Source organism: Camarhynchus parvulus, chromosome 1A (assembly GCF_901933205.1).
Source record: "Camarhynchus parvulus chromosome 1A, STF_HiC, whole genome shotgun sequence".
Lineage (NCBI taxonomy): Eukaryota > Metazoa > Chordata > Aves > Passeriformes > Thraupidae > Camarhynchus > Camarhynchus parvulus.
In genome coordinates, this window is record NC_044586.1 from 51,073,399 (window position 1) to 51,101,291 (window position 27,893).

Sequence of the window (27,893 nt, forward strand, 5' to 3'; positions counted from 1 at the left end):
TTACTTCTGCAGGTGTTCCAGCTCTGCGGGTAGGTCACAACCTATATAAACTCTGTTGATTAAACTGTATTCTAACAGTGCACAAAAACAGGGATCCTACAAGAGAAAATTAATATATAACTGTAATCACGGTGCTCTGTGAAGTGAATTTTCAAACAAATTAACATGGCACAAGAATATAAGAGATTTAAATAGGACCTCTTCCAGAAACAGTACTCTACAAATGGTGCAAGTATGGTGCAACATGTGAGGAAGGTACCTACAGCTGCTCTCACTTACATAGTTACATGTTAGGTGTGGGGGAACTAGATTTTCATTCAGATCATTTCTGGAACACTGTTTTCCTTGTTGTTTGTGAAGTCAGACATGAGATATTAAGACAAGCTGAACTTATTCCTGTGAAAGGACCATGCATGAGTCCAAAAGGAGTCCTCCTCCCTGGCACTTGTTGCATTAATTGGGAACAATCACTTCTGCCACCCTCCACTTAAAGTGATGCAACTACATTTTGTGAAGAACCTAATTGTGTGAGGTCATTCAGAACATGCTTACTGACTTGCATGCTGCTGGAGAACTTGAGAAGAGGTCAGAGCCTCGAGGCTGGAGACAAAAAGGAGCTAGGAGTCTGTATGCACAGAGCATGATTTCCCTTGTGCTTGGAAATCTACTGTGTGTGTGTGCCTGAACTGTCTGTTCATATGAACACACGGAGATCAGATATTCCCAAATGCAGACTGAGGACAATGTACAAGTTCCTAACATGTTCTGATGCTTCCTCACATCAGATTAACCACAAAATCATACAACTGCTGTGGTAAATAACATATGCAATTCAAAGATATAAATCCAAAACTTACTTTCACAAGAACGTGAGGATTTCCCACGACAATCAGCAAAGCTTTTGCTCGAGTAATTGCTACGTTAAATCTCTTTGGGTTACAGAGAAAGCCCAAAGAGTGTTTTTCATCATCAATTACCACTTTCTGAGATCGCACCTAAAATTACGGATAGTTTTAGAAATAAAATGATGAGAATACAACATACCACAGCGTAACTTTAACATAATATTTCCTTACTGCAAAAATCCACTCAGCTGAATGACAATTCACAATGTGTCTTTCAGTATGCCTTCTTCAGTAGCTTCATCAGTGTGCTTTGTCTTAGCATAGGAAAAACAGCCAAAGCAAGTAGTGTGCTAAAACTATGACTCATTATTTTTTTACCCATTTTTCATCCATACTTGAACCTATCTTTGAAAAAAGAAAATTTTCATTACCTGAATAATGAGTTCTTATAAATAAGAGTGTAGTACATACCCAGAAATACTTTAAGGGAGTTCTAATAGTGGACTGAAAAGCTATGGTATGATGTTGAACATCATACCACTTGTGAAAGTAAGTACCCACCACTGCCCTCAGGAAGAAAAACAAAAGTGAGAAAATCCTGGACTCTTCCTCCAAGCTGCAAATATGAAGTACTACTACCATAATTTAAACAGAAAGCAACAGATTTTTAACAATCCATATTTTAAAGAGAAGAGTAACTAAACAAGCATGCACTTAATAAGCTCTGCTTTCAAATACTGTAATAGACTGACAAAAATATAGCTTCTAAATTTTTTAAAGGCCTATATCAAAAATGAAACACAGAGAATTAGACACATAAAAATTCTCAATAGTACCACAGTAAATTTACGCACTGTTGATAAGATGATAACCATGTACTCCTGCCCTTGAAACTCTTCTACTGTGCCAACCTTTATGTCTTCCAAATCAATATTTCTGAGAAGAAATCTAATTTTTTCCACCTATCAAGAAAAAAAAATGTGGTTGAGGGAATTTAATATTACATTTGATAGTGGACTGCTTTAAAACCAAAACCATACCACGTACACCAAGCTTCGCAATCATTCACTAATAAGATTTTCAAATAAAATAGCAACTTTTCCTACAAGAAAGTATCACAGCTAATACACAACTTAGGTAAAGGAGTACTCTCTACCATAAACTGAACAGAAGGCAAGAGATTTTTAGTAGTCCAGATTTTAAAGATAACTCAGATCCTTAAACCCTCTTTTTCCAGCGTGCATCATATCCAAACCATGCATATGACAGATCCAAGGACAAGCAGCTTCCATTAGCCCTTGAAGAAGACGACTATGAAGATTCCACCTTTGCTTGCCAGGTGCATCATGCAGAGTGAAAGGCAGAAGTGAGGTATGATCTTAACTATCCACCAAAAGAGAAAGAGAACAAGGAGTCTCAGGCACTGGGATCCTGGTACATATGGGATTACTGTACTGCCATCTGCTAAAAGTTGTTCAGAGATTATAACTGAAGTGCTTCAAAAGATTTAAGAAGAAATGCTGCCTGACTAAGCTGAAGATTACAGTCAAAGACTACTTTCTAATCAGTGTTCCTGCAATACAAAGTGACTTTTTAATGTGGACATTACTATCATATGCCTTGTATTATAGGCAGATGAAAGACAAAAATCACATTAAATCATATGAAATCACTGTTTATGGAGTGTAAGAAATTCAGTCACATCAACAGTATCAATACTTATGAATATTTGAAAAAACAAGTAACTGTAAACACAGGCAGGTGCATGCGCCTGACCAGCTGGATCAATAAAAGTAAAGCTTTAATTTGCAAGTGAGATTTCTTCACAAGGGCTTGGTCTTTTTCATACGCCACAGTGTTTTCCCCAAGCCACACGTGCAAGGTTATGAATACTGAGATGTGAAAACCAAGAAGAATTATGTGCACCAGCCAAAATCTCCTCTGGAAGTGAAAGGGGATTAAGTTTATTTTTAAAATGAAAGTAAACATCACATACTTAACACACCTGGATATAAATACATTTAAAAATAAAACACAGCATTTGAAGTTCATGCTTAACATTCTCTAGAGGTTCAAATAGCATTAGAAACTTCAAGTCTGACTATAGGACAGCTAAGAAGTCACAGCAATTGTTTCCTCTAGTCTCCTCAAGACCGCAACAAGGTGTCATGCCATCTACTTCATCATAATTCCCTTTTGATCCAGTCTTCAGTGCACAGAGTGACAGAACCAGACTGCTGTTCCAGCTGTTGGATAATGAATCACTCATTACTTCCAACAACTGAAAAATCTGCTTTTGTTTCCAAATTGGTCTCCTTAATTGGTAGATTTTTAAAACTGAAAAACCAGTAGAATGCCATTTTTGCTGTCATTATTTTCGATTTCAATGGCAGTATTGCAGTGATTGATAATACACTCGGTATCAGGATACACCACAGTGGAATTTTAAGATATGCCCCCCTGCTTTAACAAACACAGCCACCATATAAATATATGAGATGAAATACAGCAACTCTGAGGCTCTGAAGACATCAGACCTGTTAAACATTATACCTGTTTACGGTATGGTGCAATCACTCCAATATCTGTCACTGGGACTGCAGAGTATTCACTTCTAGCCAGTTGGCAACAGTACATCATTACTTGAACTGCCTCAGCTGGATTAAACAATGAAGGACTGCGACCTTCACGTGTTTCACTGCCCTGTATTGGGGAAAGAAAATGAGATTATGGAGATCAGGTGCAAAAATTACTATGTACTTATTAACATATTATTCTTATACCTCCCGAATGCAAAAAAAGTGATGGAATATTATATATAATTTCTCTTCCTCTCTATACACCTTTTCTAGAGAACAAGTATCACCTCACATTTTATATCTATTTTTTATACATTTATAAGTGATATAACAAAAGTATTTTAAGTATGCAACAAAGGAGTTATATCTCAACTCAGAATAACATGTTAATAAGCTGGCATCTTGCTTTTTTCAAGGTGGAAGAGTTCTAAACCAAGCCTCTCCAAGCAGCAGGTATTACCACTTCTTACTAACTTCTTGGAAGATTAAAGAATTTTTTTTTCCCCAAGGTACTACTTTTTCCCCTGCCAAGTTAAGCTCTAATGATTCTTTAGTTTTAGAGGCTTGTATCCATCTGAATGTAGGAAACTCTCATCAAAAGCAATCTAGAGCAGCTGATAGTAACTCCAGTCTGGTCATCTGCTATGAATTTAAACTTCCATGAAAATGTCTCCACAGTGCACTTCAAGAGGCAGCTGTTCAAGTTCCTAGCAAATAGGTGACTTAAGTATTTGTTTTTAAAACCAGATGGTCAGGGAATCACATTACCTGTGACAGGCACATTAAGCTCTTTTCATATCCTTTCTAGAATTTATTCTAAAAAAAACAGCAAGCTGCTAGCAAGCCTATACATTTAGTTCCCTGTATGAACATTTTACATACCCTTATTCCATGAAAAATTAATGGAAATCCCTTCCTGGGCAATTTCTCCCAATTCAAGAAAGAAGTGACTACTGAGGTATCTGCACAAACTTCTAGCTCCTTATGATAAAACAATTTAGATGGCAAGGCAAGCAACGCAGAATGAGACCTGTAGTTCTTTGTGAGTTTAGTGATCTGGAAAGACAAAATCCAAAATCTGTAATTGAGACAGGTAATTATCCATCAGACTTCTCAGAACACAGCTACTACCTTACCATCCACTAGCATTTAGCATTTCTAAGGCTGCCAAAGAACTGTATTCAAGGCATAAACTGCAGTTCTGATCTTCTGTAAGAAGTACACCAAAGCAGTTTTTTGAAAGACCATCTTCTTCCCTTCCAAAGGGGAAACAAAGACAATTGAATGTACGTGATAGACAAATGGGTCATTCTCCAGTTTCTTGAAACATTTGATGTATAGACACATTCTCCTTTTTTTAAGAGTCAGATTATTTCCATGGAATTTCAATGGATTTAATGTCTTTTTTCGAAAAAGTCTTGACAGGCAAACAGGGAGCATCGGAACAGCTGACAGAAGCTGGTCTTAAAACATCTAAAAGGTATTTGTCTTTAAATGAAAGAATAATCTTAAAGAAGCAATCCAGAAAGTAATAACCAGCTCAAAAAAACCCAGTCCTGTAAAAGGGATAACACAGGATGTTCCAGTCAAAACCTATCCTTAAAGCCCTCCCATTTCCTCATCTCTCACTATGCCAATTTTCCTCAAGCACTGTGTAAGGAACACAACAACCAGAGTTTGCACTAACAGCTTTTAGGAGGAATTGTGACAGGTTTTTCAGCAGTCTGAAACTGACCTAAAGCCTAGGTCCAAACACCCTCACTTTCACCCTTAAATCTGCCATCAGATTTCCTCCCTTCTCTACTTCCATGGTCATTTAGTCATCTTTTGCTCTCAGTTTAGTCCTTTGAAGTATGTTACCATGAGGATAGGAAGGCATCTTAGGAAGCTTAACATCAGCCCTACGTTTGGGATTCAGACAGTAATTAAACCAGCTCAAACACTTGTACTTGTTTAAATATATGCTACCTCTGCCACTTAACACAGATTTTAGGTACTTGCCCATAGAGAAATCTGGGGAAGCTATCCTTCAAAGGAAGACATGATACAGAAATAAGAACAATTTCTCTTCTTCCCTTTGATTTTGCAAACACCATGTTTCACAATCTTCAAAGAAGAGACTCTGTCTTTTTATGTTAAAAGCAGAAATTGTACTTTTTCATCTGTGGAAAATGAAGTTATGGTAAACCTGGACTATGAATGTGAAAGAGAATTTTAAGCTATTATTTACAACTGTGCTTTGTGCACCATATTTGACTTATGATACTTAAGAATAGAGGATCCCTTCAAAGAAAAGTTTTACCATGCTGGAAGACTCAGCATCTTTACTATTCAGACTACACATGCAAACTAATCAAGTTTTTCTAGAGAATTCACGCTCAAGCTAGACTTATCATTAAGCATCAGGGAGCAAAATGGTGGTAAGAAACCACAAGTTCTCCTTTTTTGATTGAGCTGAAAAAGGTTGATGGAAGGCTTAACTCACCAACAAAGGATTGTATGCTCCACAGGCACCAAAAGCATCCTCATCTCTCAGATATAGCTCTCTTAATGACAATCTTTCTAGCAAGGACATACTTAATCCAAAAGACTGTGCAAGTTTAGATTTTATTACTGGCCCTAACTGCTTCGGATCTCCAACGAGAATTATCTGTATATGAAATTTAAAAACATCCATTTTAGATCAAAACAATTGTTATTTAAACTTTGTTTTATAATGACATACATCTTTCAGAATTCAAAGATCAATTCATATCAAGTATTCTGCTTTCCTTCAAACATTTGTTTGCAAAGGACAAAAGTATGCTGTTGTCTTAAACGGAACGCATCTTTTATTCGTAATCTTCCACACAGACCCAGTCCTCCCAACACAGACTTGTTCTAGATGTAAAGAAACTTGTTTAAGTGTTGAGAATTGATATTATGCATGAATAATCTCTATTAAAAAACTCATTACCAGAAAATGGCTGCTTGCACTCTACATAATCCACAAAATATGAAAATAATAAACAAGCTTTTTCCTGTTCAGTAAACGATGTTAAGAGAATTACCTGTCCATCAGCTTCTGAAATCAATCCAATAGGAATGAGACTCTCTGGTTCACTTGCTTGACCTGCCTCATCCAGAATCACATGAGTGAAATGTCCAAGCCTATAATTAAGTAACATTAACCTGAAACAGGGCTGTTTTCAGATTAGTTCATTCTGCCACCCTGTGGTTGACCTCAGCCATTGTGTTAACATCCTTGTCAAATGTGCCAGGCAACCCCAAAGACACAGAGCAAACATGGGTATTTCCAGAAGGAAATACAGAAAAAACAATCCCCTAACTTTCATTTTTCATCTTTGATTTCACTTACATACTCTGATATACACAACCTTTAACTGAAGCATTGTACCAACGTTAAGATAGTTAGAAAAGCTTCCCTTATTCTCAGTTTTCTTAAGATATTAAATTAAAACAATGCAATTGGTATAGCAAAGACAATCCCCAAGCTTTGTTTCTGCCAAACAACTTGAGATAGTAAGGCTTTAGACTGTCCTTTTCCGAAATTAAAATCCAAGTCAGAGACAACCTTGGGTAAAAGAACTTGATGCAACAGTTGTTTACAGTTACTAAAGGTGACTGGATAAAAACAAAATACATTGTAATTTTTAGTGTGGCAATCATTTTGAGCCAAAGTGATTGTCAAGAGCAATGTAATTCCCACAGGGGGCAGAGGAGACATTATTGTTTCAAAAATCTTAAACATTTCTCAAGATAATTCTTAAATTTACCATGGGGAAAGTTTCTACTTAAACATTACTAAAACCAAGTGCTTTGCTCTCTTACACAATACAGGTTCATGCAATAAACTATCAAAACAGCCCAAGTTACAGGTCAGACAGTCTGTAAAAGCTCTGGGGTTGGTGCCATTCAGCCACTTCAGTGATACTGCCGTCTATGGTACTTTACCGTGTATCTGTTTGATAAAACAATCCTGCACTGCTGCATGTTGTAATTACAATCCTGGACCACAATGCCTTCTGAATATCATCACCATCTTTGCAGTAAGGTTTCACCACGTCATCAATTTGCTGCACAAAAAAAAAAGTAAAAAAAAACTTGTAAAAAAAAAAAAGGTAAAACAACTTGCCAGCCTAAAACAGAAATTTTACATTTGAATAGAAAAGCTCTCTGAAAACTGTTTTAAAAGGCTGAGCAAAATACATAGACTAACACTCATTCACACACCAAAATGAATGGATTAATTTTCCTAAGAAAATAGTACATATGCAAGACATCTGTGCTCTATTGTAAGGATGAAAATGGAACATTTGGCTATTTTATGTACTCATCTATATATACGCACACACACATATGTGCACATATACATACACACACACGTGTATATATACAAATGTAAATCTCTGTATTTACACACTTACGTGTAAATACATATACATATGTATAAACATATACGTATATATGAAATTAACCCACAAGGTGGGCATCCTGCACAGAGATGACAATCCTACTTGCTTACTTTCTGTGTAAGCAGTCTTAACCTGGACTGATAACAAAAAAAACCTAAATGAAATCAAAAATCCCCACCAATGCCTATTTGCCGTTTGTAGAGTAATGCACAGCAAGAAAAAGGTGAAGATCCTATGCTCATACAACCAAATTAAGGATTATGATCAACTTTCCAGTTAATCTTCTGGAAAAGCTGAAGCAATATAATACTCTGGATGCTAAGCAAACCTAAGCAGCCTCATAGCCACCAAGAATTAAAATACTAAATCAGTATTTTAAGGTAAAAATATTAAAATGGAAACCTTAAGTGGTAGGTATCTGTAATATTTACCTCTGCTGACCTGAAGGCAGCATTAACTCGAACCATAGTTCCTGGTTTTAAGAGATTGCTTTGATGCAGCCGCAAGCAAATCAGATCTGTTGCAGCATTTGATGGTGCACATACCAAAATCCGACTGTCTGGCAGAGTAAAGTGTATCTACATTAAAGAAGACAGATATTTAAAAAAAAAGGTTTTTCAAGAAGCAGCAGTAGTGCAAACATTCCCATTTTATTTCACTGAATACAGAACCCAGAAGAGTTCTGCACATGTGTGATTTCCATTCATTCTTTTGCAGTTCAGTAATGCTCCTGCCAATAGTCATGACTAAGTAGTCTCAAACTGAGTGTACCCATAACAGAACTAATTAATGATTATCATATTAATGTATACCTCTGCTTCATGAATACATTATACACTACTAGAATCACAAGGTAGACACTGTTCACTGAAGTTTTAAAGACAAAAGGCTTGAAAATAAGCCATTCAGAATTTTGTTAAATCCATATGAAGATGGATTTTCCTTCTTTTATGGAGCTGTATAAAATTATTTAAAAAGAGTATTTTGAAAACTCCTTTGGAAAAAAATATGATGGCACTTGGAGAAATACTATAAAAGTTCCAACATGGAAAAGACTAGAGATGACTGATTTGTTATTTACTTCTACCTGTAAAATAGCTTCAATTACTGTTACTGTTTTTCCAGTTCCTGGTGGTCCAAAGAGAAGATAAGGTGTTGGGCGACATTCACCACTCAGTATCCTTTTCACTGCCAGTTTTTGTTGCACATTCAGCACAGGATTGAAAAATTCACCATCTCTCTGTTTAAGTGCCACAGTTTCACCAGCTATAATCAAGACAAGCATATCTCAGAATCCCACATATATTTTTAATGTATGTAGATTAACGCAATTCCAATTCACAATATGCTTCTGCACGTTTTTTGTTTTCCTTTTGTGGTAACAACCAATGAATTTCTCTAAAATTCCATTTTCATAGAACACCAAGTAGAAAAGAAGCCATTAATATTTCCAAAGTGTACTGGCTCTTTATTGAAAGGCAGAAAAGGACCATGATTACATAATCAAACAATCAATAAAAACTCTATTCAGTAATTTTAGAATTAAGTTCACTTTCTCGTCCTAGAACAGAAAAACTTGAGAAATGTCGAGTAACTGGCACTTTGGGGATGGTACCAGTACTACATGATCACCCCTCTGCTACAACTGCTGGAATATTTTTTCTTAATCCTGTCTGAATTAGTTTAGCTCTAGCTTTCCACAGTAGAATCTTATTAACCTTTGGATAGAAGTGCATTCTAGGTAATTTCTCAATAGTTCTTCAGCATACTTTTGATAAAAAATGACATGATCACTCTCCTCTTAAGCATTTTGCTACAATGATATTTAAAATCATACTTTCCAAAAAAAAGCATAGGAATAATCTGGGATACTAGAAAAAGTTTTAGCGTCTTTAGCAAAGCTTTCCCAAAGATGAGAGACAGCATCCCAATAACAAACTGAGAACTCTGAATATGATCAAAAAGTTTTGAGTAAATGACTGGGAAATAACTATTTATTCATTACAAAATATATCATCAGATGCTTGCTCCCCCTTCCCCCAAAGTTAAGTGTTCAAGCCAGCCTGGATGAACTCTGGCAACCTGGTCCTTACCATGGTAGAGGGGTTGGAACTAGATGATCTTTAAAGTTCTAACCCAAATCATTCTAGATTCTGCAAATTAGAGATGTTTGTCATGCACCAAAAGCCTCCATAGAAACTTCCTGCTAGTATTTCTAGAATTTGTCTTTAAAGGCAGAGCCTGATTTACTGATGTGATACTTATTATTTAAGCACAGAAAATATACCAAGTTGGCTTGTTGGCAGAGTTACTCTCACCATCTCTGTTATGTTCACTTCCCTTGATGTCATACCTTTTGTCTGTTTGTTCTGGTTTTTTTTGACCTGCAAAGAGAAATTGAAGATAAATGCATTTACAACCTTAAGAAGACAGGCAACTATCTTCCCTGATACTTTTGAAGTTGCTAAGCTTAAATTTTTTTCCCATTAAATAGAATACCTACCATTAAGACAGAAAGGTAAGAGTAGTAGGAGAAGGTGCCAGGAATTTCCATGTTAAGATTTCTAATACTTTGGCTCTGTTAACATTAGACATCTATTTCACAAATACTCTGCAGGCTCAGATGAGGATTCTGAAGCCATGATTACATAACTTGTTTGCTTCCACAACAGCAGTCAAATTCCAGACCACTATGAAAGATACATGCATCTTCCTTGGTGGACATGTCCCTTTAGATGGCAGCACAGGAGAAAACTGCTTGTAGGGAATGTGGCGTTGGCAAGGTTCTGGACATTATTTTAGAAATACTGATTCCAAACCAGATTGATTGATTACTCCTTGTTGTAAAGCACAAACTCCAGGTGAAATAATTAGGGAATTATGAAATCATCTTGAGTGTAATGGTGGTGAAGCACAGGTTATGCAGACACTGAAAATTCTAGACAAAAAAAAAAAGAAATGCTGCCACAGACCCCCAAGCTGACCTGATTTAGTGCTGGTGACAGTCTTGCTTCAAAAAGGAAAGAGAATTAGGCGGCCTCCAAAAGTCCTTTCTACATTTTATTAATACATTATAAGTGGCAGTTAAGCCTGGGTAAATCTACTCAGAAAAGGATGCTTATCTTCTATTACAAAATTATTTTCTGCCACATTGACTGGACTTATATTACATATCTACTCAACAGTAGCTATGAAAACTAGTCTAAGGCGAATCTGACAATTTCCACCACAATCACACACTTTTTTAATATGCACTTTCCATTTTGTAAGCTTTATAGTATCAGCTGTCATAAAATCTCCCATCTCCAGGCAGCAAACAAAAACTTCTGTCATTAGAATGCAGCAGAATACAACTTCGATTCTTTGACACTCCGTTATGCAACTCCCTTCCAGCAATAGCTGTACAGTAAGTATCTGGTACCCATTTGAACTAAGGAACATTTTAATGAATATTTACAGAATAGTTACCTTACTTTCCTGCTGTGAAGGTTGTTTAAGGCCATCATCAACAGCACAATACTCTGTAGCATTCTGGGTCTTGATAGCTTGTGGTGATTGTAACACAAGCCTTTCTGGAAATAACACTAAGCAGAGAAAAAGAAAGTAGAGAAATTTCAAACAAACATTTTGGATGTTTCACTGAGTAATTTTACTGTTGATGTATCAGCTTAGTCTGAGCTGCCAAAATTGGTTTATCAGAACTAAGGTGGTAATATGTGAAGTTCACAAGCATTGTTCATCTCAACCATGGAACAGGAAATTGGTGTTTTTTAATAAATTCTGAGGTAATACAAAACACGGCCATTTTAGTGGCTATTATTATAGCAGTATGCATGATTCCTACATTTCTTGTTGGCTCTAACAGTTCACAAAGTTTGCTTCCTATCCTCCTGCCTGTGATGGCCAACAGATGAAATAATTTTGACAAAATCTTCTATACATTCAGTATTGTTTTTTATCTTCTTAAAAACCAAACCAAAACAAAAAGCCCCTAAGGCATGGAAAACTCCTGTAAGAACAAATTACAATTTGTTCCTCCCAGTATGCCCTGATGTGAAAGCAATAAAATCCACAGGACTCTGCACAAAGAAACTCCTCTAGACAGCTTAACAGTCAAATGAAATGTACCTTTTTCACCCAGGTACGCAGCTTGCTGAATGGCCAACTGGCATCGCCTGCTAGGAATACTGGAACCAGAATACAGATTTGTAATTAAAGTAAAAGCTTACATTTCCATATACTGTGAGAGCACACTCCATGAGTTACCTGGTACTTTTTACTGTGCATAAAAAAAAAAAAGGTTTTATATAAAAATGTGTATTTTTTAAAAAAAGAATCTACTGAGAAATATGTTGCAGAGATATAAACAGCTTAGCTATGAAAAATATTGACATACATAGTCTCTAGCTTTTCAGTGATACAAAGCCCCGTGTTCAACACTTTCAAGGAAGTTCTTTGCAAGGCTGAATTTACAGAGAAGATTATATAACTCCAAACAGGTAACAACATCCCATGAATTAAACAAAAGTATAAAAGAATGGGAGATTATCACCAGCTACTTTTACTTCCTGCATAGTCTTACAGCCATATGAGTACATTAAAAAAACAAAACAAAAAACCACCAAAAACCTAAGAAAAATACCCCCAAACGCCCCACCTCATTCCTCCCCATTTTTCTATCTGGCATTGGTGTGGCTATCTAGAAATGATTAAGATAACAACTCTTTGGACACTTGTACAGTTACAGTCTTTCAACCATGAATATGGTGGCAAGGGTGTGTTGAGGAAAAGAAGTGAAAAACTTGGCAAGATCTTAACTATGTCTTTCTCTGTGTCCACCAAAATAGACAGCTGATGGTCATATTTTAAAAGTCATTCTACTAGAGGAATCATTAAACATGGCTTTCTGGAAGCTTATAGAAACACCTGCAATGAACAAATTCCACATCCATGGGCTCCAAGTTGTAAGCACGTTCAAAGTCAGCATTAACCTTAAGAGTAACATCTTCTTCACATATCTGTTACAAAGATAAAAAAAAGTCACGATATTGATGAAGATTTAGTACTTTAAACATAAAGAAGCCCCTCTGAAAGCACTTAACCCCCCATCAACTCCAAAATGTAAATCTAGATTTACCTACTAACAACAACACTAACCTATTGTTAGTAGGTAAATCTAGATTATGTTAAAAGTGCCTTCAGAGCAGGCAAAGATTATAACCTCAAAAGAATAGGGAAGCCATAGTTGTCAAAAATACAACAAAAATACAAAATCACCATTCAAAATATAGATAAAATAAACCTATCTTCTCAGAAGTCAGGTTAAAATAGTCTCTAACTCCAGGAATTGCAAGCTTCCCTTATATAACCTGTGGACCATGGTATTTTCAAGAGGAGAAACACTTTGCTTACCTCAGCAACATAGGCAATGTACTCTATTATATGATCTGAGTAGACCTGACTTTTCAGTATCACCTTATCACCTATTGAAAACAAAGTTAAAAGGCAAAATACTGTTACAAGGAATAGCAACATTTTCACTGCAGCATGTAATTTCTCCTTCCCTTCTGCATGCTTAAACTAGGAATTTGGAATAGGCTAACGTCAGCAAAGTTGCTGCATGCATCAGTACTGTTTTGAAATGCCATATGTAGTTGTATATTATAAAAGGTATCTAGTATTGATGCCATCAGACAACACCTCTTGAAACCACTATCTTGTATATTATATTATTTGAAATTCTGAATTTAATTTTAGCTGCTTTCCCAGTCTTTTTGCTACACTTACTGTTTTTTAAGCTATTACTACATTGCACAGTTTATTTTTGCTGAAAGCCCCACTGATTATTGTAAAAGAAAAATCCTAAAGCGCTGAAACATCTGTAAGAACAGACATATGCAATGCTGCTTCAGAGAGCAGCCACTGTAAGACTGAGACACTAACATAGTGTCCTTGAGTCCCCTGTCCCTAGTCCCTGGTCAAGTAGCCTAAATGAATAACTTTGTGCTCAAATGTCTGAAAGACTTCTTTAAACAAATGAATAAACAATACATTTTGCATTGTGAAAACATAGATCAACATGCCATTTGACTTTATCTCACATTCATTTCTACCTGGAATCAGGCGAGGTCTGCCCTCTTCTACTCCTGGCACTTCCAGCACTAACAAGTTCCCATTCCTTTTTAAAGTAACCCCACTCATGTAGTAATCTCTTAAATCCATTTCAGCTTTGATCTCTTCAAGCCATAAAAGAGTAGAAAAGTTTGCTTTATAATTATCTAGATTAAGACGCTGAAAAAAAAAACCCAGTAGACATTATTGTTGTACACTAAGATACAGAACCCACTGTTGCTAACATTAAACAAAACACTTGAGACAGATTGCACAGCAACTGGGCTGCCAAATAAGATACCTAAATACATGCATCCATACACTAGATAATATTTTAAACCTCCTTAATAGCCAAAATGAGATTAGTATAGTCCTTCAGCTCAAATACAATAGCCCCTCACCTAAAGAGTTAACCAAGTCTCTTCCTACTACAGCAGCAGTTTCACCATCTGAATTCAGGGGCAGTCTACAGACGAGTTCTAGGCTCAGTTTATGCCCAGAAAGCAAAAAATGTAAATAGATGGATAGAGACAGATGAAAAGAGTCATGTCAGTCTCGGCCCTGGCTGATGATCATGCAACTTACGGCTAGCTGAAAGAATCTGAATTTTCTCCCTCAGAGCTTAACGACTCTTACTGCAGAGGTATTCTCCAACACTACCAACTCCTATCTAAGGTTAGGCTGTGGTTAAAAAAAGTAACCATTAATGGCAGGCCTTCACTGTAAAATTATTATAAACACTACAGAGCTTTATCTTTCTTTTTGTGAGAGGATATCTAACCTACTAACTGAATGCTGTGATCCCAAGTTTAATGTGAGATGTTTAGTCAGCAGACAATATAGCCTCTTACTTTAAAAAAGTGTCAGCTCCAGTTTATAAGTACTTGGAATTTATAAAAACAAGTGAGTTGCAGCCATATTCTACCAGAAATCAGAGCAAAGTTTTGGAGAAGGAATCATTGTAGTATTCTTGTTAAGACTTTATAGCTTTTTGGGGGGTGTTTTATATGTATTCTGAAACTGCTATACTTGTGGGAAGAATCTGAACAAGATTTAGTGAATTACATTTGAAGATGTCTACAAAAACAATTTTTAACAATCAGAAAAGAATCCTCTCTTATTGCAGTAATTTAAGAGATTGTGATTTTCTATGAAATAACAACTTTCCTCACATCTCAAAAACCTCTTCCAGTGATGCCTAAAAAGTAAGAATACAGAGAAATCTTTGTTCAGTTTCTGTGATGTCCACCCCCAATACACTTCAAGAGTCTTTTCAGATTTTTCCATTTATGCCTTTGTGGTTTCGTAAGCTTGGATTCTGTAACATACTGAAACCCATGGAAGTTATGGGATCCAAACTGAAGTTTAAGTCTACCTGACAAGTGTTATGTCATGTTCTCTTACACTAAGGACTATACATTCTTCCTAAGTTAAAGGCGCTTGAACAAAAACACTGTATCAAAAAAAATTTTTTATATAAACCCTACAGTTACATACCTCTGCTAGGAGGGGCTGAAAGGTCAGTACGTCTAATTGCTGTTCCACACATTTTCTTAACTCATCTGGTATGGTAAAATGTGGGAGAAAGTTTGAACACCACCTTCTCTTACTTCTAAAATGAAAATGTACAACATAACATTTAGCTTGCTTAAGTAATTTACGTAAAAACCAGCTGATTAACATGCCACATCACCATGACTATAAACCTAAAACACATACACACACACAACAGACTAATGACTCCTTCAAAGGGACAACTGAGAAGTTTGTTATACTGGGAAAAAAGGTAAGAGATCTTATGAAGATGCTCCTTGACACTGTAGGGAAAAAATGCATGGGGCCAAAGCTCAATTGAAGGTGAAGCTGTCCCGTACTGTGGGGGACAACAAAAATGTTTTAAAAATATGCCAATAGTAAAAAAGGATTATTGGCCCATTACAGGATGAGGATGGTCACCTCACACACAGAGACACAGACAAGGCAGAGGCATTTAATGCTTTCATTGCCTCTGTCCTCAACATCAGTGAGGGGCAAAGGGAGTGCCACTGCCCTTAGCTGGAGAGTCATGACTGAGAACGATAAACATCAAGTTGAACCTGAACTTCTGCAGGATTTGCTGCTCCTGCTGGATTGCTATTGGTCTATGGGACCTCATGGTAGTCATCTGAATACTCAAAGACATGGTTGGGCACAAAGGGTTACAGTGAAGGGGGTGACATCTGACTGGTGACCTGTCCCTAGTGGGGTTTCACAGGGCTCCATCTTAGGCCTAGTTTTCCTCAACATCATCTCAGATGACTTGGAAGCCGCATTTGAAGGTATACTGAGTAAGTCTGCCAATGATAGGGAGGAGCTGAGGACTCCCTCAGATGCAGAGCAGTGCTGAAGAGAGACCTACACCAATAAGAAAGTGGACAACCACCAACAAAAGTTCTGAATGAAAGATGGGAGATATTAGTCAGATGTAGACATTAAAGGTGTAAAGAGTTAAGAAGCTTATTATCTCAGAAAACTATTAGCAGTTTCCCATTTTTTCCCATAGTAACACAATTGTTACTAAGTAGATAACTAAAGAAACAGTGTTTTATCGTATTACCCTACTAGACATTAGAGATTCTGTTTGAAAAACCTACAAAGAAATCAAGCAGTTAATTACTAAAACAACCTCTTCTATCAGAAATGTCCACAACCATCTTGTTTACATATACGTGCATATGTAAAAACATGTAGAGATTCTCCCAGTTTCACACTTTCTTTCTCAGCATTAAAGAACAGATCTAAGAATACCAAACAGAGCAGCGTGTTAGGTAAGTATCATTTTATGCTCAAAGTGACAGTACCTTTTTTGTTTAGGGGCAGCCACTGTTGTCTTCCTTAGCTGAGAATCTGGAATATTTTTAGGCTTTCCTGGAGAATAAGGTTGTACAGGTGCTATAAGTAATTCTTCTTCATTTGTTACAGTGGCTTCAATATAGCGGCCAACAGTAAAATCAGAAAAGCCAAGCAACAGGAGCTCTTTACTGTGTCCATGAATCCTTCAAGTAAAGAATTATCTTCTTAAAACCAACATGGTCACACTTCATTTTCCCCAGCCATGAGATACATTCTCATTTCAGTTACATATGAGAATTGCTAATTTAGGGTAATTCCTCAACTGTCCCCACCTCAATTATTTGGGATACCTTCACTCTAGATCCCCAAATAATTAAAAAAAACCCACCCAACACACTCAACCAAAAAATACCAACTCAAAATCCCAGCAAAAATCTCAACCCCACAATTTCATCAAAATCTTGGGTAAAATGCAAAATCCCTCCACTCAACATACTAGGGCATAGAATTAATACTTCTGTTACAAGGAACATCTTGGAATTACTGCTACTGCAAAACAAGAGCCAAACAGGTCCAACAGAGGAACCTGAAGCAAATCCCTTCACTGTCTGCAGTAACTGCTCTGCAGCACCTTGTGAAAGGCTACTCAGAACTGAATCCTAACTGTAAACACATGAATGGAGAAAGTAGGAAAAATCCTCTAATTCTGGAAAACATACTTTATAAAGTGCAAGTGTTGCTTGGGCAGTGACACATGGGAAAAAAACAGGAGGTTTGCTCAGATTGGGAAACTTAAGCACTGCTATAGTGCAATTCCCTAACTACATGGTCCAACACTGCTACCAAGTGCCGGAAACAAATGAATCCCAGAAAAATTCCAGCTTACCTTCTCTTTGTCAGGAAAACCACTTTTGCCAACTAAGACTATCTGCTCAGGTTAAAACTATATCCTGGTTTTCTCTGATATAAAAACTCCAAACAGACACCAAACTGTCCAAATGTATGGTCTACATTTGCAATCTCTATGGCCTCTTAAGTGGCCTTGTTAACTTCATGCTGCAGCATGACCCTTGTTAACTTCATGCTGCAGCCTCCCATGAAGCTTTGTGTGGCTTATTCTGTATTATTAGAAGACTCTAAGACTTTGTGGCTTTTATGGATTTACAGCAAAATATAAATAATCCTTTCTACATGTCTATCTCCACGAAGGCAAGCCATGCCTGCAGCTCTGTCTTTCAAACTAGAGCTAAATCATCCTCCTAAGAAATTTTTTACCCCTTACTTCACTATTTAAAATGAGAAGTAGTATGAATATTATTGCAGCACTACTTCAATGAATGAAACCTTGTTTTCCTCTGTCCAACTTTTCCTTTACCATCCTAGGAATCAATGGCTGTGGAACACAAAGTCTGTAGAGCTACAGCTGGAAGCGAGTGAAACTTACACAAATGTAATACTCCTACTTAAATGCAGGAGCTCCCACAAAGCCACTTTCCATTCTTAACTACATTAATCAAGTATTTTGTACAGCTGAGTATTTTATGTTTTTCAAGGGTTTTCTAAGATTTGCAAACCACTTCCCCTGTGAATTACACCTTCAGTGAAGAAAGCTTTTTCTTTTCTATTTCAGCATACACAACTTGAATTTCCCATCACAGAACAGGAAAACTTGAGATCAGGGCATGTAGCAATATGAGATACTAAAGACTAGAAGAAACGCATCAGACATAACAGAGGAAATCTGCATTAGCTCTAGTGCTCATGGTGCAATGGATTTACTACTAAGAATATATCCATCTGTAGGCATTATCTTCACCTCACTGTGTCATTTTAGAGATGTAACCTACTCCACTCATATTGTTTCATTAGCTACTACAATTTTCTTTCAATAAAAATTCAGAATCAAGCAGTGAAATGGTAACTACTTTCACAGTCACATATAGATTTCCAGATGCTTTGCTAATATGTATTGGCTTACTTTATACTACATCATGTGCCTGTTTTGACTGGGGTAGAGTTAATTTTCTTCATAGTAGCTAGTATGGGGCTCTGGTTTGGATCTGTGCTGAAAAGTGTTGATAGCATAGGGATGTTTCTACAGTGTTGAAAAGGGCTTGCACAGAGTCAAGGCCTTTTCTCCTTCTCATATTGTCCCACCAGTGAGGAGTCCAGGGGTGCACAAGGAGCTGGAAGGGGACACAGCCAGGACAGCTGACACTAACTGCCCCAACTGATATTCCACTGATATCATAGGGCATCATGCTCAGTACACAAAGCTGGGGGAAGGAAGAAGGGGGGACATTGTGAGTGATGGCATTTGTCTTCCCAAGTCACCACCATGTGTGATGGAGCCCTGCTATGCTGGGGATGGCTGAACACCTGTCTGCCCATGGGAAGCTAATGAATTCCTTGTTTTACCTTGCTTCTGTTAGTGGCTTTTGCTTTACCTTTTCAACTGTCTTTGTATCAACCTATGAGTTTTTTCACTTCTACTCTTCCCATTGTCCCTGCTGTCCCATTGGAAGGAGTGAGCGAGCAGCTGAATGGGGATCAGTTGCCAGCTGGGATTAAAGCACAACATGCCAAGAAGAGAACTGTGCTCAGAAACAGAAATGTTAAGTCTATTTTCATTACTTCTTGCCATTGTATTGGTTAGAAATAATGGAAAGAAATACTCACACAGCTGTGCATATAATCACTATGGATATTTTTTCACCTGGTGGTATCACAATTTCTGGAGTAATATTGCTGTGTTTAGTTGGTTGCTCCACATGGTCTTTTTGCTCGCTTTCTCCATTTTGCATATTTTCACCTTTCACCAAGGAATTTTTTTCCTTTGTCCTTGATAAATTTGTGTCTTGAAAATTAATTCCTTCTGGAGTAAATGTATAACAATAAACTTTGTTATCACAATTTCTACTGTTAACATAGGCAAGTGTTCTCAAACAAACCTACTGGTCTTCAGAAGAGATAACATTCAACATTCAAACACTGATTTCACTGTACCTGGACTGACTCCATTCTTCATAATGGATGTGTGGTTCAATGACTCACATGTTGTTCCTTCACTGTTGTTAAATGAATTAATTGCAGCTTTTGAGAGGTTTTCTTGGTTTATTGGAAAAGATGGACTGTTTTCACAGTTTTGAGGAATCTCAACACTGAATTGCTTGTCTTTCACCCATCCAGCTAATCTGCAGCTGATTAAGGACTGTGGTACGCTCCCTTTATTCCTAGAAGTAGTTATGTGATTAGTTACATAAGTGCAGGGTGAATATTCTTGAGAAGTTTATTTCTACCTGAAGTCGAATACAATTGTCTGCAGCAGGTTAGTTCCCCTTATTTCATAACTGCTATCAGAAAGAAATTGCACTGCTGCTTCTAACTAATGAGGACAAGAACCTCTGCTTTATGTTAATATTTCTAGGTCGCATCAACTACCACATAAAGCATACAAAAATACCATGTATAATATAAACAATGGGAGTTTAAAGTTCATCATTGGGTAACCAACTCTTAGGAAAGAACACAGAATAACAAAGAATGGATATGCAGGTTTGTCTTCCTTTAAGCTTTGATGCCCAGACGTGAAAAAAAAACCCCACACAAACTACCCCAACCAACCAATCCCCCAAAAACCCCCACCACCAAAACAAAACCCTCCTAAGGATACATCGACATAGTTTTTCAGCATCCCAGTTCAAAAAAAGAAAAAAAAAACAGAAAAAAAATCTGTTGTGCTTTTAATACACAAATATGCAACAGTACTCTTGTTCTAAGATTTTGAAGATGGCAGAGTATCTGCAGCTTAAGTTAAACACACAAGTAAAAGCTTTTGCTTCAATCCTTGTTCTACGAAGGATTTTGCTAGGATTGAAAGGAGATACAGGACTGGGGAGTCTCAAAGCACTATCTGCAAGACAAATGCTCAATATCAAAAAGGCTATCCTACAGATATTAAATTCAGTGCGAATTTAATTCCATAGTAGCTGGAGGTTACTTAAATATCACAAACCACAAGGCTCAACTAGAAGAGACTTCTGAATGTAAAACAGGTTAATAGATAGAGTGATAGAAATAAAGAAATCTTCAAACAATCAGAAAGGCTTACTCTATCCAGACCACCATTCTTTTAGATTCCCCCTGCTTCAGAGTTCCAAAGTCAGTCATTCTTGATACTTTCAACTCTCCTTTGTCTCTCATTATGTCTTCATACGGGTCATCCACATTACCTTCATTAGAATGAGATTGTCTGCAAAAATAATTTTAAGTAGCAGTTTTTAAACACTAATGGCCTCAGCAAATATCTTTGACTCAGCACAAGTTTAAGAAACTATACCAAGGCACAGTCACAATATTTAGAAACAAGCAGGTAAGATAGTTCATTTTTTTTCTCAGCCATTTATACTTCCAAGACAATTAGATTAACTAATTTAAGCAGCAACAAGTCATTTGTCAGCAGCACTATAAATCAGCATAAAAGTTCGGATGCAAGACTAAAATGATTGGAGGAGTTAACAAATCCCTGCTGAAAAACTAAATGAAATGGCAACTGAAGTCATTATGGCTCTCTTTGGGAGCTGAACAAAGACACAACAAAGAGTAGCTCCTTAGCAAGAGTCATGATTAGCACTGCAGCTAAGAGGTAAAATGACTAGACTGGAAATGTTTCAACCTATGCACTTGCGTCTTCTGCTTACTGTTCCTATCTGAAATCAGCAAGCTGAGGACAAAATTAAAACAGCTGAAAACCAAAAATCACCCTTGAAAACTTTTACTACACACAACTAATAAAAAATATCTATGAAACCAGGCATGTGCTCTTTCCTGTCTGAAACACTGAGCACAGGTCTAAACTCTTGGTGTCTTCTACCTATAAAAACAAATTTTCACATGGTTTCTATTGTGTAATTAAGAAACTATGCATTTAGATTAAATGGCATGGAAATAATTTAGAAATATTTTAATAATCTCACTAATATGTACACACCCTCATTAATCCAGAGTTATCTGACATACTGAAGCAGCAAATGAGTGCAGCTGCTTTTCATTAGCTGTATCAATTTACTAGCCAAGCCCACTAGATGTCTCCCACTGCAGCCTAAGCTGCAGTTTTTGATACGGTAGATGTACATCAAATCTGAGAAATCAACCCTAAGGTCTACTTTTGTAATTTGGCTTCAGTAATAATTTTCTATATAAAATCCATCATTAAAAATAGGTGCAACTCTAAAAAACAAATTGTGAACAATTTGTACTGTTTTGCAAAATTACATAAACACTTCAAGTTTCATTTAGGTACAACTTATTATATCTATTATCTCTAGAGAAAACAGCTTATATCATTCTTTGTAGATCCTTTGAAGACATATATATGGCCATATAGCCTTGGCTAAATTTCCTTGAGATCTCCCAAAGATGATGTCTGAAAGATATCACAATGTCTTTTTGCTCTCTCCTTGGACTTTCCAATTGACAATTTATTTTTGGCCTGCAGAGTTAGACTATGTAATCCTGCCAAGACCTCAGCACGGAAAGTGATAGATTTTACTGTTAAAATATCAATTTACTCAGGTGGTAACTGTGTGTTTCACAGTACAGACACTTAAACTCAAAAGTCAAGTTCCAGATCTTTGCTGAGGTCTGTTATTGACCTGTTGCCCATTTTACTTTTGTGTAGTTATTTTCCCTAAGTTTTGCTTTTTCTCCATACTGAGGATCACCTACTTTTTTCAACCTCTTCTGCAGTGTATCCAAATCCTCCTCATACCACATTTAACACCTAAAGTCCCTGCAGAACCTCTCAGTTCAATACTTGCAGGCCAAATTAATCTATTATTTAGACCATGAAACTTTTCCTTTTAGGACAGATATCTGAACAATCACTGTAACTTGAGACAAATAGATTAAAGAAACACGTATTTTATATGAATGTTGCTGTGATTTGTTTTGAAACAGTGAAGTCCCTACTAGAGGAACACAATGAACTTGGCATTTTACTAACATACATAAAAAATTCCTTCCCTGCCTAGCAATATCCCTGACAGCAGCTGCTACTAGTAGCACTCATGTTCCCACCTTCTGGAAAGAGAAAAAAACCCAAACAAGGGCCAAATCATATCATGCTCTGATTTTTCCAGTGGTCTCTTATGCCTTCTAGTCAACTAGGGAAATATTCACAGTATTTCTTGCTTAACAGATGCAATAAAATGTCAGGTGCATAACTACACCAGGTCTCTAACTGTTAAAAAGAGAACAAAATAATGTTACCCATCCTGGCTGACTGGCACCAAGCAGAGAGCTCTCCAAATGTAACAGGACTGACTGCTCTCCACCACAATCGTGTTCACTAGATCATGTCTACGAGGTAGGTAACCATCAGGAAGTCTCAGTGAATCCAAAGTGAAAAATATACTGTCATCTATTGTCCCAGTTCTTCCACAGACGCTGGAAATGCGAACCTGTAATAGTTTGTATCCACTGTTACTTGATATTATCTTTTTAAGCTAACAGACATTTCTACCACACATTTTACCTAAAGCAGCCCTTCTAGCATTAATAAAAATGCATTCTGAAATTTCAGTTATTCATAGGAGGTAAACACAAAGCCCTAACCCAGAATCACTGTGCCTGTCTTCAGATTTACAAGAGTAAAGAAACACAAGTACTTCACATAAGCATTAAGTTCCACTGAAGTGCATACTACAACATGACACTAGACTTAACCATGATACCTTTCTTGTGACATGTCAACTTACCTAAATTATACTTCCATACTAGCAGCAATGAGACAAATTTTTTTCCTATGCTTCACGTGCGAATATTCAATTTATAGGGTTAAGACAAAGACAATAAACCATAAACCTAGCCTAGCACATGCATTACTAGAGCGAACAAATGTTTTCATTAAAACAAAAAGAAGGGACTGTGGTTGTTTCTAAACTGAAACACTTGAATAAATCAAACCTACTAAATTCCCTAATCATGACACATCCTTATTATAACTAATAGCAAGAATTCAAATCAGCAATTCATAATAGGTAAATTAGTTACTCTTTCTGTTCAACCCAAAATACATACGCATTTTCAAAATGCCTTATTATTTTACAAACATGCTCTAAATGGATGAATTAATAAGTTTTATCTTTTAATTAAAGATGTATTATAGAAGATCTACCAATATTTGTAAATGAAACCAATTTGAAACTTCACCTAGGACTCCTATTGCCAAAAACAATGTGCAGAACACTTACCTTGTTTACTTGTTTATACCTCAAAGGCCTTACAGCAACTGCTTCAGTCTTCCACGTAGTCGTGTTAATAAAATATTTTGCTTGCACCCAGTCACCTTCACAAGGTTTGAAATCTATACAAAACAGAACATTTCTCAAGGTTAATTACTATTGATACCATTTACATTACTCCCCTACAGAATTAGTGCAAGTTAAATAAAAGCCAAAACAATGCATTATTCAGATCCATTGAGTCTAAAGTTTTCTTTGCTGTCCTTTGCTTTGCAGGTTATGGCAAACTACATAGGAGATGCTAGCTGAAAATACACCTGCTTACATGTAACTTATGCTTAAATGCAGGTTGTGCTCAGTGAGAATGAACAGGCAGCTTTCTCCATTCATGTCTGGCTGTTTCACTATGTTTCATTGCATATTCTATTAGAATTTATTTGGGATGACAACTGCAAGTTTGTCAGAAGATATTTCTATTGTATACCAAAAAATATTACGAAAGAGGAAACAAGAAGTCCCTACACACCTTCCCAGACGTCTTGCATTGCAAAGTATGTATTCTGATTAATATAGCCACCATCCACAGAGAGAGAGGTAATACTGCCAATTAATGTTTTCTTATTTAGTTCAGAGGCATCACAAGTAGGACTGGACTCTTCTTGGGTATTCTGGATGGTGTCTACCTATTAATACAAAAATAACCCAAATATTTAAACAGTTGACACTTAGAATTAAATACATATTCCTACAATAAATATACAAAATTTCAATTGCTTATGGAGACAAAGCTTCTTATTATACAATTATTTACTGTAGCTGTTACTTTTTGGACACAAAAAGAGTAAGCAATAAACAGTAACTTCTCTTTTAAAAAGAAACTTTAAAACTTTTCTTTTAAAGAGTGCTGTATGTTGCAGTGCTGACAACTGCTATAATTATACGCTGATTTTTCAAATCTTTCTTACACATCCCTTGCTCTAGGTCAACTTAAGATTTTTCTTCAATTGACAGGAACACCACATCCAGCAATGTGTCTGTACACAACTGGAAATAAAAAATGACTATTTCAGAAAGCAAAAAAAATGTTTTCAAGATGGTATTTATAAACACTACGTGTACTTCAGACTGACCCTACCACTTTTTAGTAATTTGATTAAGAAAACCCCTAGAGCAGCTTCTAACAGACTCTTCATATCACCACCTCACATGTAAGTTTACTGAAGTCTGATTCATTCTGAAGCATACTATCATACTAAATTTTATATGATTTATTTTGTTGAACATAATGCTTACCATTTCAATAGTAATGAAGAGTGAAAGTCTACCTATACTTCAGAGGTTTGCAAACAGTAGTTGACCATAAATAGCTATTTAGTTTTTAGCCAATACTGTTTTATTGCATTAAAAGAGTGACTATTACAAAATATTTGTTTGACAACATGAAAAGTCACTATAAAAAAATTAAAGAAAAATCTATACTTTGTTCCAATCTGACAGACATATCTTCCCATTAACTAGGAAGATCTGAGAATATCAAACTTTCTCCAAAGTGCTTTTCATGGCTTCATATTGATAGAACATGAATAAGCAAACTGTTCCTCAGAAGACTAGTGAAGTGACATTTCATGTAAACTACACATGCAGTTACACTTGAAAGTAATTTGTAGACCCAAAGAAATGTTTTTAAGACATGAAAACACCTTAAAACTCCCATCACACATTTTCTTTTGATACTTCTCAATTTTTCTCTACCAATAAAACCAAAGTTCTTTCTCATACTAGGTCAAAATGGCCTACTGGTAGCAGCCTGTTTTTAAAGCTTGCTACAGAACCTATAATAATTCCATACAGAGTTTAATTAGGACTGGACCTCACATAAACTGAAATCCAAACTTTGGAGCCAGGATCTTTCCAAACCACATGGCCAGTAGCTCCAAACAGCAGCTGAAGCAGTACACTGAGCAGAGAGCCACCCAAGGCTGACCATGCTCTTCCTAAAAGCAAGTAACATAAACACACTGACACCACCACAGTTTGAACTGCGCCTTCCAGAATTGGCCCAAACTGCACTGGCAGTGTCCAGACTTCAGAGCTTCTGTCTGCAATTAGAGGAGTACCTTTTAGATCACTTAAAACCCAAAACTGAGTAGTAATATCTCAACTATTTGGAAGAAGATGGTATTGGTATTCAAGAATCTTTTTGCATAGTAGTTATTAATTATGTTTCTCCCTAGGGGTTTGAAAAGGGACTTAGTTCTCCACCATGCAAAACAACCACAGTTCAAATACTGCTGTCTGTTCCTACCAAACGTTCAAGTATCTCAAGTTTGTGCCACTATATGGAAAGTAAGGCAATACATCACAAATTACAGAATGGTTTAGGTTTTTATTTATGTTCTTAGAACAGACTTGGAAGAAATTAGCTTTATCTTCTTGCTTATTGAATCAAGACTGCCCTTGGGCTTTGACTTTCTATGGAGTATAGTCAGCTTTTGACATGAACTAGTCTCAAAGATTTTCACCAGCCACAAACTACACTGCCAACAGTCTGAGATGCCCGCAGGATTATAGCTCACAAACAGGAATAAGGAAAATCATCACACTTTTGAAAAAAAAGTACTTTTGAAAATGCCATTATCTAGAATATACAGCAAAACATGCCACAACTGCTATAATATTCTAGTTGCTTTGTAGAGCCACATGTATTTCCTCAGTTACTAGCTTTATGCATTTTGGGGCAATTACAGTATTTCAACAGTATGGTGAAAGCTGACAGTCAGAAGAATAACAAGGAAGAAAAAGGTAAGATTTTAAATTACTCAATTTTCTGACTGTGTGTGAGTGCTATTTTACCAAACAGCACTGATATTGCTCGTTGGACAAACAACAGTTAATTTTTATGCAAGTAAGTAATTGAAATTTAAAAGGGAGAAACAAAAGGAAGTAAGAAGAGATATAAGGTTATCTTACAAGACACCAGGTTTTTGATAGCACTAGAGCTGGTAATACTTTAGAAACAGAACTTCCTGTTTACTTTCCTTCTATGTTAAATTTTGGGTCACAGAATAAAACTGTGTCCCCATTAAGTCTGTCTTTGGTTTCATTTAATCAATGAAACTACACTTGGTTTCAACATGATTTGCTAAGAAAAACTCCCCTCAAAATCCGTGACAAGGTATAATCAAGCTTGAAACAGGTATGCAAATGAAGTTAAGCAAAAAACATAGCAAGATCTCCATTTTGGTAATTGTCTATAACATCCAGTTACCAATTCTTACAACAAGAAGTTTTGAAATTTATGTTCTTATTCACAAGAACATAAATTACTTCTGTGCAAAGAGAGCAAACTTTGCACAAGATCAAACTGCTTTGATCTTCTTATCCATTCATATAACAATACCATAAAATTGACTGAAACTCGGAAAAGTTATACAGATCTGGAGTAGCTATGACTAAATTTCTGATGCAATTATCTCAACTATTAGCTTCTTATTCACTACATCTACGCCTGTATTAAACATAATTTGAAAGGCAATGGAACAAAACACTAAAATTACTCACAAACTCCACCTTACCCCCTCTAGGTGAACAGCTTGCAATTTCTCCTATTTTGTAGAATTTGTGAGGCTAAAACTATAGTAACTTCCCAAACAAAGCTTCAAGGTACTTATGGAGAAAGTGAGACTACTAGTTATCTTCACCTCTTACCCTGACAGCCTTCAGGCCACCTGATGTTTTATCCTCTTCCACGGTGGCAATAACTTCTTGTCCAACAGCCAGCAACATGTTTTTTGTAACAACATCCTTTGTGAAGACTATCGTGTCATCTATCATCCCATAATCATGGCAAAGTCTTGTCACTACTCC

General features: G+C 36.5%; 1 protein-coding gene across 1 annotated transcript; it reads right to left on the minus strand.

The window, feature by feature from the left end:
* MOV10L1 (Mov10 like RISC complex RNA helicase 1) lies at window positions 1-27,875 on the minus strand. The gene is made up of 23 exons (XM_030960835.1): window positions 27,735-27,875; window positions 24,553-24,709; window positions 24,036-24,148; window positions 23,053-23,243; window positions 20,894-21,034; window positions 16,791-16,985; window positions 15,448-15,562; window positions 13,953-14,130; window positions 13,252-13,322; window positions 12,766-12,857; window positions 11,968-12,026; window positions 11,313-11,423; window positions 10,158-10,223; window positions 8,927-9,105; window positions 8,271-8,417; window positions 7,379-7,500; window positions 6,475-6,574; window positions 5,910-6,074; window positions 4,307-4,480; window positions 3,399-3,548; window positions 1,700-1,807; window positions 858-995; window positions 1-96 (listed from the first exon to the last, which is right to left on the minus strand). The coding sequence occupies exons 1-23, from the start codon at window positions 27,858-27,860 to the stop codon at window positions 1-3; spliced, it is 2,994 nt and encodes a 997-aa protein (XP_030816695.1). The 5' UTR covers window positions 27,861-27,875.
* Between the last annotated feature and the right edge of the window lie 18 nt (window positions 27,876-27,893).

What these genes read in the sequence shown, in the direction of transcription:
- MOV10L1 (XM_030960835.1), bottom strand. Translation starts at nt 27,860, where the DNA reads ATGATAGATGACACGATAGTCTTCACAAAGGATGTTGTTACAAAAAAC. An exon ending in GTGGAATTTGTTCATTGCAG is followed by an intron (nt 12,027 to 12,765) that starts GTGTTTCTATAA and finishes TTCTGGTTCCAG; the next exon opens with TATTCCTAGCAGGCGATGCC. An exon ending in AAGTGAACATAACAGAGATG is followed by an intron (nt 9,106 to 10,157) that starts GTGAGAGTAACT and finishes TCTTGATTATAG; the next exon opens with CTGGTGAAACTGTGGCACTT.